General features: G+C 36.9%; 1 protein-coding gene across 2 annotated transcripts in view; it reads left to right on the top strand.

The window, feature by feature from the left end:
* The window catches only part of LOC126481387 (uncharacterized), a 150,252-nt gene extending 142,162 nt beyond the window's left edge, over window positions 1-8,090 (top strand). For both annotated transcript variants that reach the window (XM_050105109.1, XM_050105110.1), the window contains exon 5: window positions 6,804-8,090. In XM_050105109.1, the coding sequence (XP_049961066.1) occupies window positions 6,804-6,947 (144 nt within the window). In that variant the 3' untranslated portion in view covers window positions 6,948-8,090. The remainder of the gene's footprint in view (window positions 1-6,803) is intronic.
* The last annotated feature ends 5,230 nt before the right edge of the window (window positions 8,091-13,320 follow it).

The raw sequence follows: 13,320 nt of genomic DNA, 5'->3' as shown, positions 1-13,320 counted from the left end.
GTAAGTGAAGCAGGCTAAAAGGAATACAAACGTCTCAAAAATGAGATCGACAGGAAGTGCAAAATGGTTAAGCAAGGATGGCTAGAGGACAAATGTAAGGATGTAGAGGCTTATCTCACGAAGGATTAGATAGATACTGCCTACAGGAAAATTAAATAGACCTTTGGAGAAAAGAGAACCACTTGCATGAATATCAAGAGCTCAGATGGAAACCCAGTTCTAAGTAAAGAAGGAAAAGCAGAAAGTTGGAAGGAGTATATAGAGGGTCTATACAGGGGCAATGTTCTTGAGGACAATATTATGGAAATGGAAGAGGATGTATATGAAGATGAAATGGGAGATATGATACTGCGTGAAGACTTTGACTGAGCACTGAAAGACCTAAGTCGAAACAAGGCCCCGGGTGTAGACAACATTCCATTAGAACTACTGACAGCCTTGGGAGAGCCAGTCCTGACAAAACTCTACCATCTGGTGAGCAAGATGTATGAGACAGGCGAAATTCCGTCAGACTTCAAGAAGAATATAATAATTCCAATCCCAAAGAAAGCAGGTGTTGACAGAATTGAGGTGTTGACAGATGTGAAAATTACCGAACTATCAGTTTAATAAGTCACGGGTGCAAAATACTAACGCGGGTTCTTTAAAGACGAATGGAAAAACTGGTAGAAGCCGACCTCAGGGAAGATCAGTTTGGATTCCGTAGAAATGTTGGAACACGTGAGGCAATACTGACCCTACGACTTATCTTAGAAGAAAGATTAAGGAAAGGCAAACTTACGTTTCTAGCATTTGTAGACTTAGAGAAAGCTTTTGACAATGTTGACTGGAATACTCTCTTTCAAATTCTGAAGGAGGCAGGGGTAAAATACAGGGAGCGAAAGGCTATTTACAATTTGTACAGAAAGCAGATGGCAGTTATAAGAGTTGAGGGACGTGAAAGGGAAGCAGTAGTTGGGAAGGGAGTGCGACAGGGTTGTAGCCTCTCCCCAATGCTATTCAGTCTGTATATTGAGCAAGCAGTAAAAGAAACTAAAGAAAATTTCGGAGTAGGTATTAAAATCCATGGAGAAGAAATAAAAACTTTGAGGTTCGCCGATGACATTGTAATTCTGTCAGCGACAGCAAAAGACTTGGAAGAGCAGCTGAATGGAATGGACAGTGTCTTGAATGTAGGGTATAAGATGAACACAACAAAAGCACAACGAGGATAATGGAATGTAGTCTAATTAAGTCGGGTGATGCTGAGGGATTTAGATTAGGAAATGAGACACTTAAAGTAATAAAGGAGTTTTGCTATTTGGGGAGCAAAATAACTGATGATGGTCGAAGTAGAGAGGATATAAAATGTAGACTGGCAATGGTAAGGAAAGCGTTTCTGAGGAAGAGAAATTTGTTAACATCGAGTATAGATTTAAGTGTCAGGAAGTCGTTTCTGAAAGTATTTGTATGGATTGTTGCCATGTATGGAAGTGAAACATGGATGATAAATAGTTTAGACAAGAAGAGAATAGAAGCTTTCGAAATGTGGTGCTACAGAAGAATGCTGAAGACTAGATGGGTAGATCACATAACTAATGAGGAGGTATTGAATAGGATTGGGGAGAAGAGAAGTTTGTGGCACAAATTGACTAGAAGAAGGGACCGGTTGGTAGGACATGTTCTGAGGCATCAAGGGATCATCAAATTAGTATTGGAGGGCAGTGTGGAGGGTAAAAATTGTAGAGGGAGACCAAGAGATGAAAACACTAAGCAGATTCAGAAGGATTTAGGCTGCAGTAGGTACTGGGAAATGAAGAAGCTTGCACAGGATATAGTAGCATGGAGAGCTGCATCAAACCAGTCTCAGGACTGAGGACCACAACAACAACAACATCACATATCTCCTGTATGCCACTGCTTAGAAACTCATCAGTTGAGTAGTATGGCATACATTTTAAACACATTTTTCTAGTATGTTTAAAACCATTCATTGGTAGATCACTCACTGTCTTCGGGAGTATGTTACAGAAATTCAAACATAGGCTTCTGAGCTTCTGTGTTAATGTCAGTCTTGAATTCTGAAGATCTATGTTACTATGTTTTGAGTATTATGGAGATGGACTTGGGATCTTAAGTTAAAATTGGTAACATTTTCTGTAGCTTATATTAACCAGTTGTAGACATACATACCATGCAGTGTCATTTTCTCGAGTTCTTTAAAGTGATTTTTACACCCTTGTCTTGGTGTTAGACCATATATATACTACTGTAAGAAAATGAAATGCCTATGCCTACAGCTGTCCTTATGATCTTATATATTGTCTAACTATCAGTTTTGGTGCTTCAGTGCCTTCAGTTGATACTGAAGGGGTTATCATGATCCATATATAACCCCTTCAGCATCAACTAAGGCCTGAAGATGGCGCATTGAAGCACCAAAGCTGATAGCTACACAGTAAATAAAATAGGACAGCTGTAGGCATTTCATTTTCATACAATTGTGAATGGCTGTGGTCTCCCAAATCTCCAGTCTAAATGATGGACATACAAAAACTTAATAGACATCGGCTGCTTTCTTCTGCCACTTGAAGATGTTACTTGAACCCATTGAGTTATTCCGAAGTAGTACTGCACACAGCAGTTGTGACTGAAACAAGGCAAAGTCTGCAGAAATTAATAAATTTTTACTAATAATATGTGTCAGCTTGTGCAGTAAAAAGAGGTTATGAGCATGTTTGCCTCATTAAAATTTTTATGTTTATCCCATGTAAATTTTGATCTAAATGGAATCATTTTTATGTATTTTGTTGGAATATCTATAGGTACAGTACATTGTCGCATTCCAGCATCTAAACCAACACAAGAAAGTTCTCTTCCTCTTTTCTTTTGATAGATTGTTTAGGTTACCACTTTTCATGCAAAATCATGACAAAGATTCAAAAGTGATACAGTATGTCACCAGAAATAATAATTACCCAATGCAGTATGCGATGGATATTTATAACAATGTTGCCAAAAATATGAGCAATACAATAACAACCAAACACATAAAACAGTGAAGGAGCAAAAAAAATAAAAATTTGTTACTTAAGCATATTACGGTTTTGTCAGCGTAGGAATAACTATAATTTTTAGAAAACAGAATATTAGTGTGACACTATCCACTGAAAATATGTTGGGTTGTCCAGTAATTAATAACATTCATAAATATGAGGAGCTGCGGGACTCAGGTGTAAACAGATTGATGTGTTCTGCATGTCATTTATGTTGGATAAACTGTAAGAAGGCGTGAAGTGAGATCCTGTGGGCATGTGACATTGTATAGGAGGGATATGGTAGACATATCTAATTTTGCAGCTCATTTTATTGCTACTGGCCATGCCCACCCTTGATCTGACATCACATTTAAAATTGTTGCCCAAGGCTGAAAAAGGAAAATATCGCAAATTCTGTGAGGTGATGGAGATAGTTTGTATGTAGCCACTGCAGCAGAACACCATGCAGGAACAAAATCTGTTTGGAAGGACCATACAGAATTACTCTTGTGTTTCCTTTTTTGTCCAGATAAGAAACATTTCATAACAGCAAACTGTAATGTTATGTTGTAACTAAGTCTTAGCTGAAGTAAAGTGGAGTAGTCATTCTCCAGATTCAAACCCCAAGAGTGCATTATGGCAATACATGATGTTAGAGTCACATTACCTAAATATGATTAAGAGAATTTTCTGTGCTGTTTTTAAAAGATTTTAAATTTTGTTGTATATCTGTTTATATCTACATGGTTGTCATACGTCATTCAAAAATGTGCAAGTGTCAAAATTAATGCCAGAGCATATGAGTACAATCACTTTACTAAAATTTGAATAATAATGAATTTGTAATTTGGTTTTTTAAAAGTTTTTACACAGTGTTGTGTATTTTTATACCTACATTGTATTTTAAACTGTATCTGTCATATAGGCATTTGGAACTGTATGAGTATAAAAATTAGTGTCATAGGGCCTAACCATGAAAACCAATTCTTTTGATTTCACTGGAATTATTTCAGTGTTACGTTAACATAATGGTTGCAATACTATGTTCTAGTATGGCTCATGCTACACCACATACATTGGGACATGGTTCCAGAAACACAGGCCAGAAGGTGTGAGCACTGACACTTTTATGATTTTACTATTAATCCTGCAGATCTTTATGTTTAAGGTTCTTGATGTGTGCATGGATTAGATACTATATTCCATTGTGCCCTCTATTTTCATTAATAAAAGATTGTGTAATAATGATCACTGGAGAGGTCACTGTTGTTTGTAGGTTGCTGTAAGGAGCTAGCCCTATTGCATTCATTGATGCAAATGATCTCTTCTATGTGTTCTTACTGCTTGCATAGTTGGGCAGATGTGTATGTTACAGTGCAGTGCGATTATTTTAGTTTTATTTTATCTACAACACTGGTGATCGTAATGCATGATTGAAATTGTGTTGCAACAGAAATAAAGATTTCTACTTCAGTGATCAATGCTGACCCTTCTTTTGTTATTAGTAAATGATGTATTTACATTTATTTATCAGGATTGTATGACCTGTAAATGCTGAGTGAATGTAATGGCAAACAGAGGTGTAGAATACCAGTTCAACAATGGTTGTTGCTCAACCAAAAAGACTTTTAATACTCATCATCTCGATGATCCTAGGGAATGATTTCTCAGGTTTGGATTTTTTAAGTATAAGTCATAAGTCACAGTATGAAGACACTGTGGCTTATTTTCAGTTCCAACATTTTCAAACGATCAGCTTCATGATTTAAACTTTTTGAATTTCACTATAGAAAGTCTTGGTCCTTTCTGTATGATACCAGTTTGATGAGATTGAATTGTGCTTCAGTTCTGCATTCCATTAATAGTCACAAGATTAAATAAAAAGGATGCAAATGATGTACATGTTACACGGTTAGTTCACAGTATTCAGACCAAAACTGCAAGTCCACTCTAAAACCAAAGACAAGACTGTTCTGCATCCAGTTCCAAACCAGCACTGATTTCCTTGAAACCTAATCAAAGACTGTCTTACTCTTTGGTGTATAATACCAACAATATATTTTATAGCATGAAAATCTCATTCTTCCTAAAACCAGGAAATAAGCAGATTAAATTTTATACATTTTTTTGCATGTTTGAGTTCACATCTCCCATGAACATGACTCTGGATCTCTGCTTTTAACTACGAAATTCTTATTTCATAGTTTTCATTCACAAGTATCATTTTTTGGTAAGAAGATGTAGGGATATACATCACTCCTCTGGAGTGGCATGTGTCACCACAGTGACTGACTGAACAGTGTGGTTTAGAACACCTTAGCTATGGAATCTGCATGGATATCAGTATAGCAGCTATTATTACTCGCATGTTAAGGCTAATAGAGGAGGGGAATAATTACGTCTTACCAATACCATGGTCCGGTCTAGTATTAATGGAGTGTGGCCAAACAGGAATCTTCCACAAAATGCAGAGCTCTACATTTAACCTAAATCTTCTCGTGATTTGGAAGGATTGTTTGTAAACTGTAATGTTTGTGGAACAGCAAAATATTCTCTCTGTTGAGGTGAAAATTCTGTATGACGGTGAAGTTATCTGGTCATGTATAACCAGGAAGTGTTTACTGTTTCAGCTCTCTGAGAAAGCAGATGTGTGTGCAAGTTGCGCTTGCGTGAGTGTGTGTGTGCGTGTGTGTATGTGTGTCTACTGCTGACAAAGGCCTTAATGGCCGAAAGCTAGGATTGTGTGAATCTTTTTATTGTGCCTATCACAACTTGGCACTTCTGCTAAATGGTGAGTAGCAACTTTCCTTCTCTTGTATTGTTGAAAAGTATAGTTTGATACTCACCATAATGATGACATTTTAAATGAGTAGCAGTCTGCCCTTTTCATATTACTGACATTCCTACCTGAATTTTCCATTGTTTTAAAACACACTACATGTAGACATAGGCTCAGACCATTTCACTGGAGAAGAAAAAGGTGATCTGTGTTGTTGTTTGCAGCTGACTTCAGATATCTTAGCATTACATTTTTGAGAAACGCCTTAAGTACATTGTTAATAATAGTGTCTACCCATTTTAAGGGGAGTTTGCAGGCAAAAATTTGAAAATTTTCACATTTTGCAAAACATGCCCTAGAATATTATGTACATTTTTTATGCTTTACGTTCCTTTATATCAAAACCTACTTGTGACAGCGACATGAAACTTTGACGCCTATTTCATTAATATATATTGTACCTACTGAAGCACAACCATAGCACTAACTTGAATAGAAGGCCATCTAGGGCATTGTGTGTACAATTATTTCTAATAAAAAATAGCATAATTGAAAATACACATATATCTCTCCTTCTTTTGTACCTCATCTCTTAATTCTGGTTCAGTAGACATAAATAACATGGATAAGATAGCTGTAAAAATTGTACAGTGTTATCTTCATTGGTTCTAGAGATAAAGGTACATGAAGTAGACTAATTTAACATTGCCTGCATAGGCCCTGTAAACTCCCCTTAACCTGACGGTATAAATATCAACTCATACTCAGACAAGTGCAAGTAATTATCATCTTTCTCTAAATTGAAACAGTGTTATGAAGTACTGTTATATGAACAGATAACTGAATTTTAGTCTTGTATTATAACATATAAAAAGATCTTTAAGGAAAATATAACTAAAACATTTTGTCCTAGTATGACCAAATTTGACAACATGAAAACAGAAACCACCACAAAGATTGACAGTAAAATGCTTGTGATGACTAAACAACTAACATGTTTTTTACAGTGGGAGGCAGGAGATTTCATCATTTCTGACAATCTTGCTGTTGGTCATGAAGCCAGCCCCGAAACACAGCTTCCACACAGCGAAGTTGGACTACGTGTCATGCATCGTACAACTGTCAAAGGAACGACACCTCCACAAAAGTGAACAGCTTTATTTATGATACATTCTAGAAATTATCTTAAAGATTCACTGAGATGTTTTAAAGTTGCTAGTAAATGAAGAAAGATTTTTATTGTTTTAGAAGTTGCTCTCTGTCAGTGAGTTAAATGCGGTATATACATAGCGACTATAAAGATCATCAATATCTTTCTAGACTTTGTGAAAATTATAATTAATACTTTTATGCTTTCATAGCTGGTTTTGTTAATTTGCAATGTTAATTTAGCTTTACAATAATGTAGAAATAGCAGTGCTGACTGCATCTGTTGTAAATTCTGTTACTATAAATGACCCTAATGTTTAAGTGAAACAAAAAGTCTTGTACAGAAGCCTCTTCAACACAGTTTTATAGACTATTGTATGAGTGTAACGGTGCCAAAACCTGGGGGCAGGGGGGGGGGGGGGGGGGGCATGCCAACCCCTACCTCCAACCCACAGCTCTCAGGCGAAGCAGGAAAATACAGTCTAGTTTGGTGTTCTTCTTTTAAGAAAATGATGTAAAAGTCAGTATAATGTAGCTTTCCAATAGGATCTAATGATGTAAAAGCCAGCTTTTCAATAAGATCATAACTAGATCTTTTTTATGGCAAATATCAAGTTGCCATTTGTGTTCAAAAATATTAAAAATACTCCATACCTGCAGGTCTAGACCCCCAGCCCTGGACTGTTGTATACTGCTGTAAAAAAAAAAAAAAAAAAAAAAAAGGAAATTGGCCAAGTGCAAGTAGGACTCACACTGTGAGGGTTCCTTACAAACTTTATTTACGTGTATAGATAGTTCATCCATCCCAGTAATTGCGACTCTTGTTTGGTTGTTGATATTGATACAGGCAATATAGCGTCCAACACTTCGGAGAATGTTTTAAGTTTAAATTTTTTCTGTAATTTTGCAGTTGCTATTGTAATTTTTCACATGCATTATTAATTATGGAGTTGTATTAACTTGCTATGGTACCTAGCAACACCAATTATGTAAACGTTTTTAAAATTGATTGTTGAATAATGTTTGAGGTAGCTGACTCAGAGTTGAAGATCAGTGAGAATAATTTTTTGCAATCCGTGTGCTTAGTCATCATTTAAGTTTTTAAATTATACTAATTAAAGTAATTTAAATATGGTAGAAATTGAGTAATGGGTATTGAAGTCTGATTGATTCTTCACTTCAAACCACATGAAATTTCAAAATTTAGTCCAGGGATTTAAATTCCCATCAAAACTATAAGTACTAATAAATACTTCCCGAAGAAATAATAAAAAACCATCCCCAAAATTTATAACTACAACATTGGTGCCTTTAAGGTGAGAGTGAGTAGATGTTTACCAGATCAGAACATTTCCACCTATGATCAGGTGAGACTGGAGTCAAATGTGGGTTTAGTAGTTCATATGAAAACTGAAAATTAAATTAAAATGATTAATTACATATTAAATTTGAACCAAATTTGTAAGTGATGACAAGAAATAATGAACAGTACTCCATTGTGTATTGAGGTTGGCAAAAACAATGTTGATAAACATACTAGCTCTTGCAGTGCCTTGGCTTATTTTTATGGTAATGTCCCTTTGGAGGGAAAACATAGTAAAATTGCATTTTGGGGTTTGGTTTTAAAATCTTTGTTGAAATCTCCTAAAACAATCATATGAGAAATGTAACTGTTGCTGTTGTCATCCTATATTGCCATATCTATGTATTCTGTAGCAACATTGGTTGGACAGCAATGCACTGGACCTGGAACATTTCAAAATGAATTATTTAAATTGAGGATGGAAGGTGGAAAGGAAAGCAATGGGAAGGAACTAATGATATCAGGTGCATTGGGACTTTATGCGGAATCAACAGCAACAAGTGGAAATGTATGCTGGACTGGGACTAGAACCTGGGATCTCCTGCTGACTAGGCAGATGAGTGAACCACTGCACCATCTGTATATGGTGTTTATCGCAAATGAATGGACTATCTCAACATGCTCCCCTACTGACACATTCCCACCTAGAACCACCTGTCTGTAGTCCCATCCACATCATTCATGCTAGCTAATTTTAGATTCCTGCCGGAGGTCAAATGCAAATATGCATCTGTACTGATGGTTGTGGATTCATTGCCCATTGAGATGAATCAATTATACAAATGTGTGATGTCTGTTCTTTTAGACATTTCTGAAAGAACAGATCCCACGCAAAACCTCCAGCTGTGATACATATTATGTAATTTCAAGGTGGAGGGTGGAGAGGAAAGGAATGGGAAGTAACTAATGATATCAGCTGTGTCAGGACTTTATGTGGAATCAGCTGTGACAAGTGAAAATTTGTGCTGGTCTGGGACTCAATCCTGGGCTCTACTGCTTACTAGGTAATCACATTAACCACTGCACCATCTGGACACAGTGTTTATCACAAATGCGTGACTCTCTTGACATCCTCCCTGCCAGCTTACATTTCCACCTAACACTACCTATCTGCAGTTCCCGTCCATGTCCTTCATGCTCACTAATTTTAGATTTCTGCTGGAAGTTGAACATAAATGTGCATGCACAAGAAGTTTGTGGACTCATTGCCCATCAAGGCAAATCAGTTATTCGAATGCGTGGTGCCTGTTCTTTTGAACATTTCCAGGTACATGTCCTTGTCTGGCACATATATTCATTCATTGCCTGTGATTCCACAGAAAGTCCCAATGCAGTTGATATCATCATTTCCATCCCTCCCCCCCCTCCACCTTCAATTTACATAAATGTATCACAGCCACAGATTTTGTGTTATGTCTGTTCTTTTGGAAATGTCCGAAAGAACAGAGACCACACATTCGTGTTGTAGTGATTCGAGAATTTCTGTGTAATTTCTAGAACCACTCAGCCCTCTACCGTCTCGAACACACAATATTCTAGATAAGTGTGTGGGATGCTAAAATCCTACCTACTGCGTGACGTGCTTGTGTGTACAGGTTTAGAATCAGTTGCAGTAAGAAAGTAGACGCGGCAGTTGAACGGCACCGGCAAGTACCTCTCAGACAACTCATAGATATGTTAGTGAGTGTGTAAGGAAGAACCATGGAATCAGTATGCAGCACTGTGCTTATTGTGTCATTGACTATTGTTATGTGAAACAAGAAAAGTTGATAAAGTGCTCTTGTAGACTCTTGACTCAGCCTTGTGAGAGGCAAGACGTTTTTTCAGTCTCTTTTTCTGAAAGTTATGGTGTCTAAGCAGACTTTCTTTTGAATGTAAACCAATTGTTTCTAACATAAAACTGTACGAGAGACTTACTGAAGTTACATACTATGTTGAAAGTGAGAATTTTTATTGTGCTTGAAAGTCAGACACATCATTGTTAGACGAAATGTAAAGTTTGTATGTCTACTTTCACAATTTACGCCATCACAACATGTTAGAACATGGCAACCTGTGTGAAAAGACCAAAAAACAGGAATTTTCAGTCAAAAATGAGAAAAGAATCTGTTGTGTGTTGCCATAGCAACCATACATAATATGACAAGGAATTTACTCTGAGACATTGGAATATGTTCAAGTATCTAATGGAGCATAATTTGAATGAAAAATGGTGAAGACATGAAAAATTCACAACGATAAAGGAGCAAAGAAGTTTTCAACATATTTGTCAAGAAGAAATATGCATAGAATGCTTCAACCAAGAAGATCCAGTACGGGGAGTATACAGCTCTCACACACATCGCGGGGATGGAGACGCGGAAACCAACATACATCCGACGCTGCCGGCACCAGTTGCTGCACACCAGTGCTGACCTGCCTCCACATCCGCTTACCTACGCTATGAGAATTCTATGCCGGGTGAGCGTGAAACAAAATTCTGTTACTTTATGATGAAATGGTACGAGATACTGTTGTGTGAACTTTATTTGCTTAGTTATCATATTTAAAGTTAGTTTTAAAAGCTTACAAGAGCTAAAAGATACAAGAGTATGGAAAATATACAACAGGTTGGGGAAACTCAAGACCCAGCTATGGCCATGAAAATTAGCAAATAAGTGCCTGACTGGGCTGAGTTGTTAAATTTAATCAAAGCTCAAAGTGCCACTCTAAGTAAAGAACTAGGCTTAGTAAATTCTCAATGAAATATCCAGAGTGAAGCTTTAAATGCTTAGAGGGCAACTCTAAATATTCAAACAACAAATTTGTGTTTGTTAAGTGCCAAGGTCGACTCTCAAAGCGAAGAATTTAGTAATCTGCGTGAAGGCATGGGCGCTTTGAAGACTGAGTTTGATGCTATAAGTACTAAAGTAGAGAATTTAAAAGTAAATCTGAAAAATGATTTGACAAACTCTTTGACTACTAATATAAATTGTATGTTTACCGACAGTAGTCAGAAACAGAATGATACCTTTCAGGATTTGTCAAACAGGTTAGAACTTGAAAACAAATGTAATTGTGTAGAATCGGAACTTATTGAAAAGTTAGGATCCTTTGAAAAAGTGTACAGTATTAAGTATAATGATGTAAGTCAGGGTGGTATACTTTGCAAGAGAGTGTAGATAAGCAGAATGAGTTAATACCAGCCATTCAGTCACAAATTACAGGTGTCAATACATGGGTAGATAATGCAGAAAGAAATTTCAAAGTGGACATAGCTAACTCTGATTTTATAAATGTAACTAGTTTGGAGAAACAATTTGGGGAAATTATAGATCGAAAAGTTACCAATAAAATAACATCCGGGAATGTATCACCTATTCCTTCTTCTGAACTTAATGATAACAGGAAGCATATGGCCGGCCTGTGGAAAGAGATTAAACTTATCCAAGTTAAAGTAGAAAAGAAGGGCCGGCCGCAGTAGCCGAGCGGTTCTAGGTGCTCCAGTCCGGAACCGCACTGCTGCTATGGTCGCAGGTTCGAATCCTGCCTTGGGCATGGATGTGTGTGATGTCCTTAGGTTTAAGCAGTTCAAAGTCTAGGGGACTGATGACCTCAGATGTTGAGTCCCATAGTGCTCAGAACCATTTGAACCCATTTTAGAAAAGAAGGGTAACTCCAAGTAATGTTGTGTTAACTAGTGAAGTGGTGACTGATTTACAATGGGGAGCCAATTCAGGGTTATCTAGACAATTCCCTAAATTTAAGCTGGACGAAGATGTACATCAAACCCATTTCTTAAAAAGATTTAACCAAGATTTGCCAAAAAATTGGGAAGATTCCAAGAAGATTGAATTTGCTGTGGGGTACCTTTTAGGGGAGGCCTCAGAATGGGTAACAGTAAATATTGAGAATTTTCCATCTTGGGAAGACTCAGAAGAAATTTAAAGAGAATTACTGGTCTGCCAGTGCACAAGAAAATTTAATATCAGATCCATGGTACCCAGGTGGAGTCATCTATCCCCAAGGAATACATTCTGAGTTAACAGGTGGAGTGACAACAGTCTGATCCCAAGTTGTTTTCGGTGTTTTTTCCAAATAGTTTCCTGCACTGAATTCCTTTAAGATCTAGAACTATCCTGTAATCTTATTAAAAAATTGGATATGACCACAATATAGAGACCAATGTAGGAGAATTACAGAAAAAAGTGATATCTAGACGAAATAAACTAAATAGAGTAATATATTTGTGGAAAATATAATAAGATTTGACTTGCCGAACAACTGTTATACCATAGAGTATAGATTTTCTATTTTTTGTAGAGTATTTTATACCTTTTATGAGACATGATATAGATGGGAGGGTTTGTATAAATTTTGAAAGGGGTGGACATTGTAGCTAAAAGCTTGATTTACAAGAACAGATACATCATGACTAACATACAACACACCTTTCAAACTACCCTCACAAACAAGTGTGCCTGATTCTTCTTCATTTCCCATTTCCATAGGGTTGCTAGGATTTCCTTCGGGGACCTCAAAGGGTGAAGGTGGGACAAGTCCGTTCTGTAGGAGGCGATTTAACACCAAGCCTGCTCCAGCATCTCATTCAAGTACCTGAGAGTTAGGGATCCTGAGGAAAGGGGGTGGGAAGGGTTTCCTGTCTTTTGGGCTGACTTCTTTCTCTTCTTTGATCCTAACAACCACATCTATTTTTTCCTTTCTTACTTCTCATCTTGAGGACCTGACTATCTTTTTCCTCTTTCCGTATTCATAAACTTCTATCACTGAAATCCTTCCTTATTTCCGTTGTTACTAATAACCTACATCTTATCTTTAGATAAGAAGGCCAAAGAATCAGACTACATGAACACACATCCACATATACACAAATATACATTATATACAATATATACAATACATATATAAAAACAAAGATGAGGTGACTTACCGAACAAAAGCGCTGGCAGGTCGATAGACACACAAACAAACACAAACATACACACAAAATATTGCCTCATCAGGAAAGAGGG

The sequence above is a fragment of the Schistocerca serialis genome, chromosome 5 (genome assembly GCF_023864345.2).
Source record: "Schistocerca serialis cubense isolate TAMUIC-IGC-003099 chromosome 5, iqSchSeri2.2, whole genome shotgun sequence".
Classification (NCBI taxonomy): domain Eukaryota; kingdom Metazoa; phylum Arthropoda; class Insecta; order Orthoptera; family Acrididae; genus Schistocerca; species Schistocerca serialis.
This window is presented reverse-complemented; position numbering and strand designations above follow the sequence as displayed.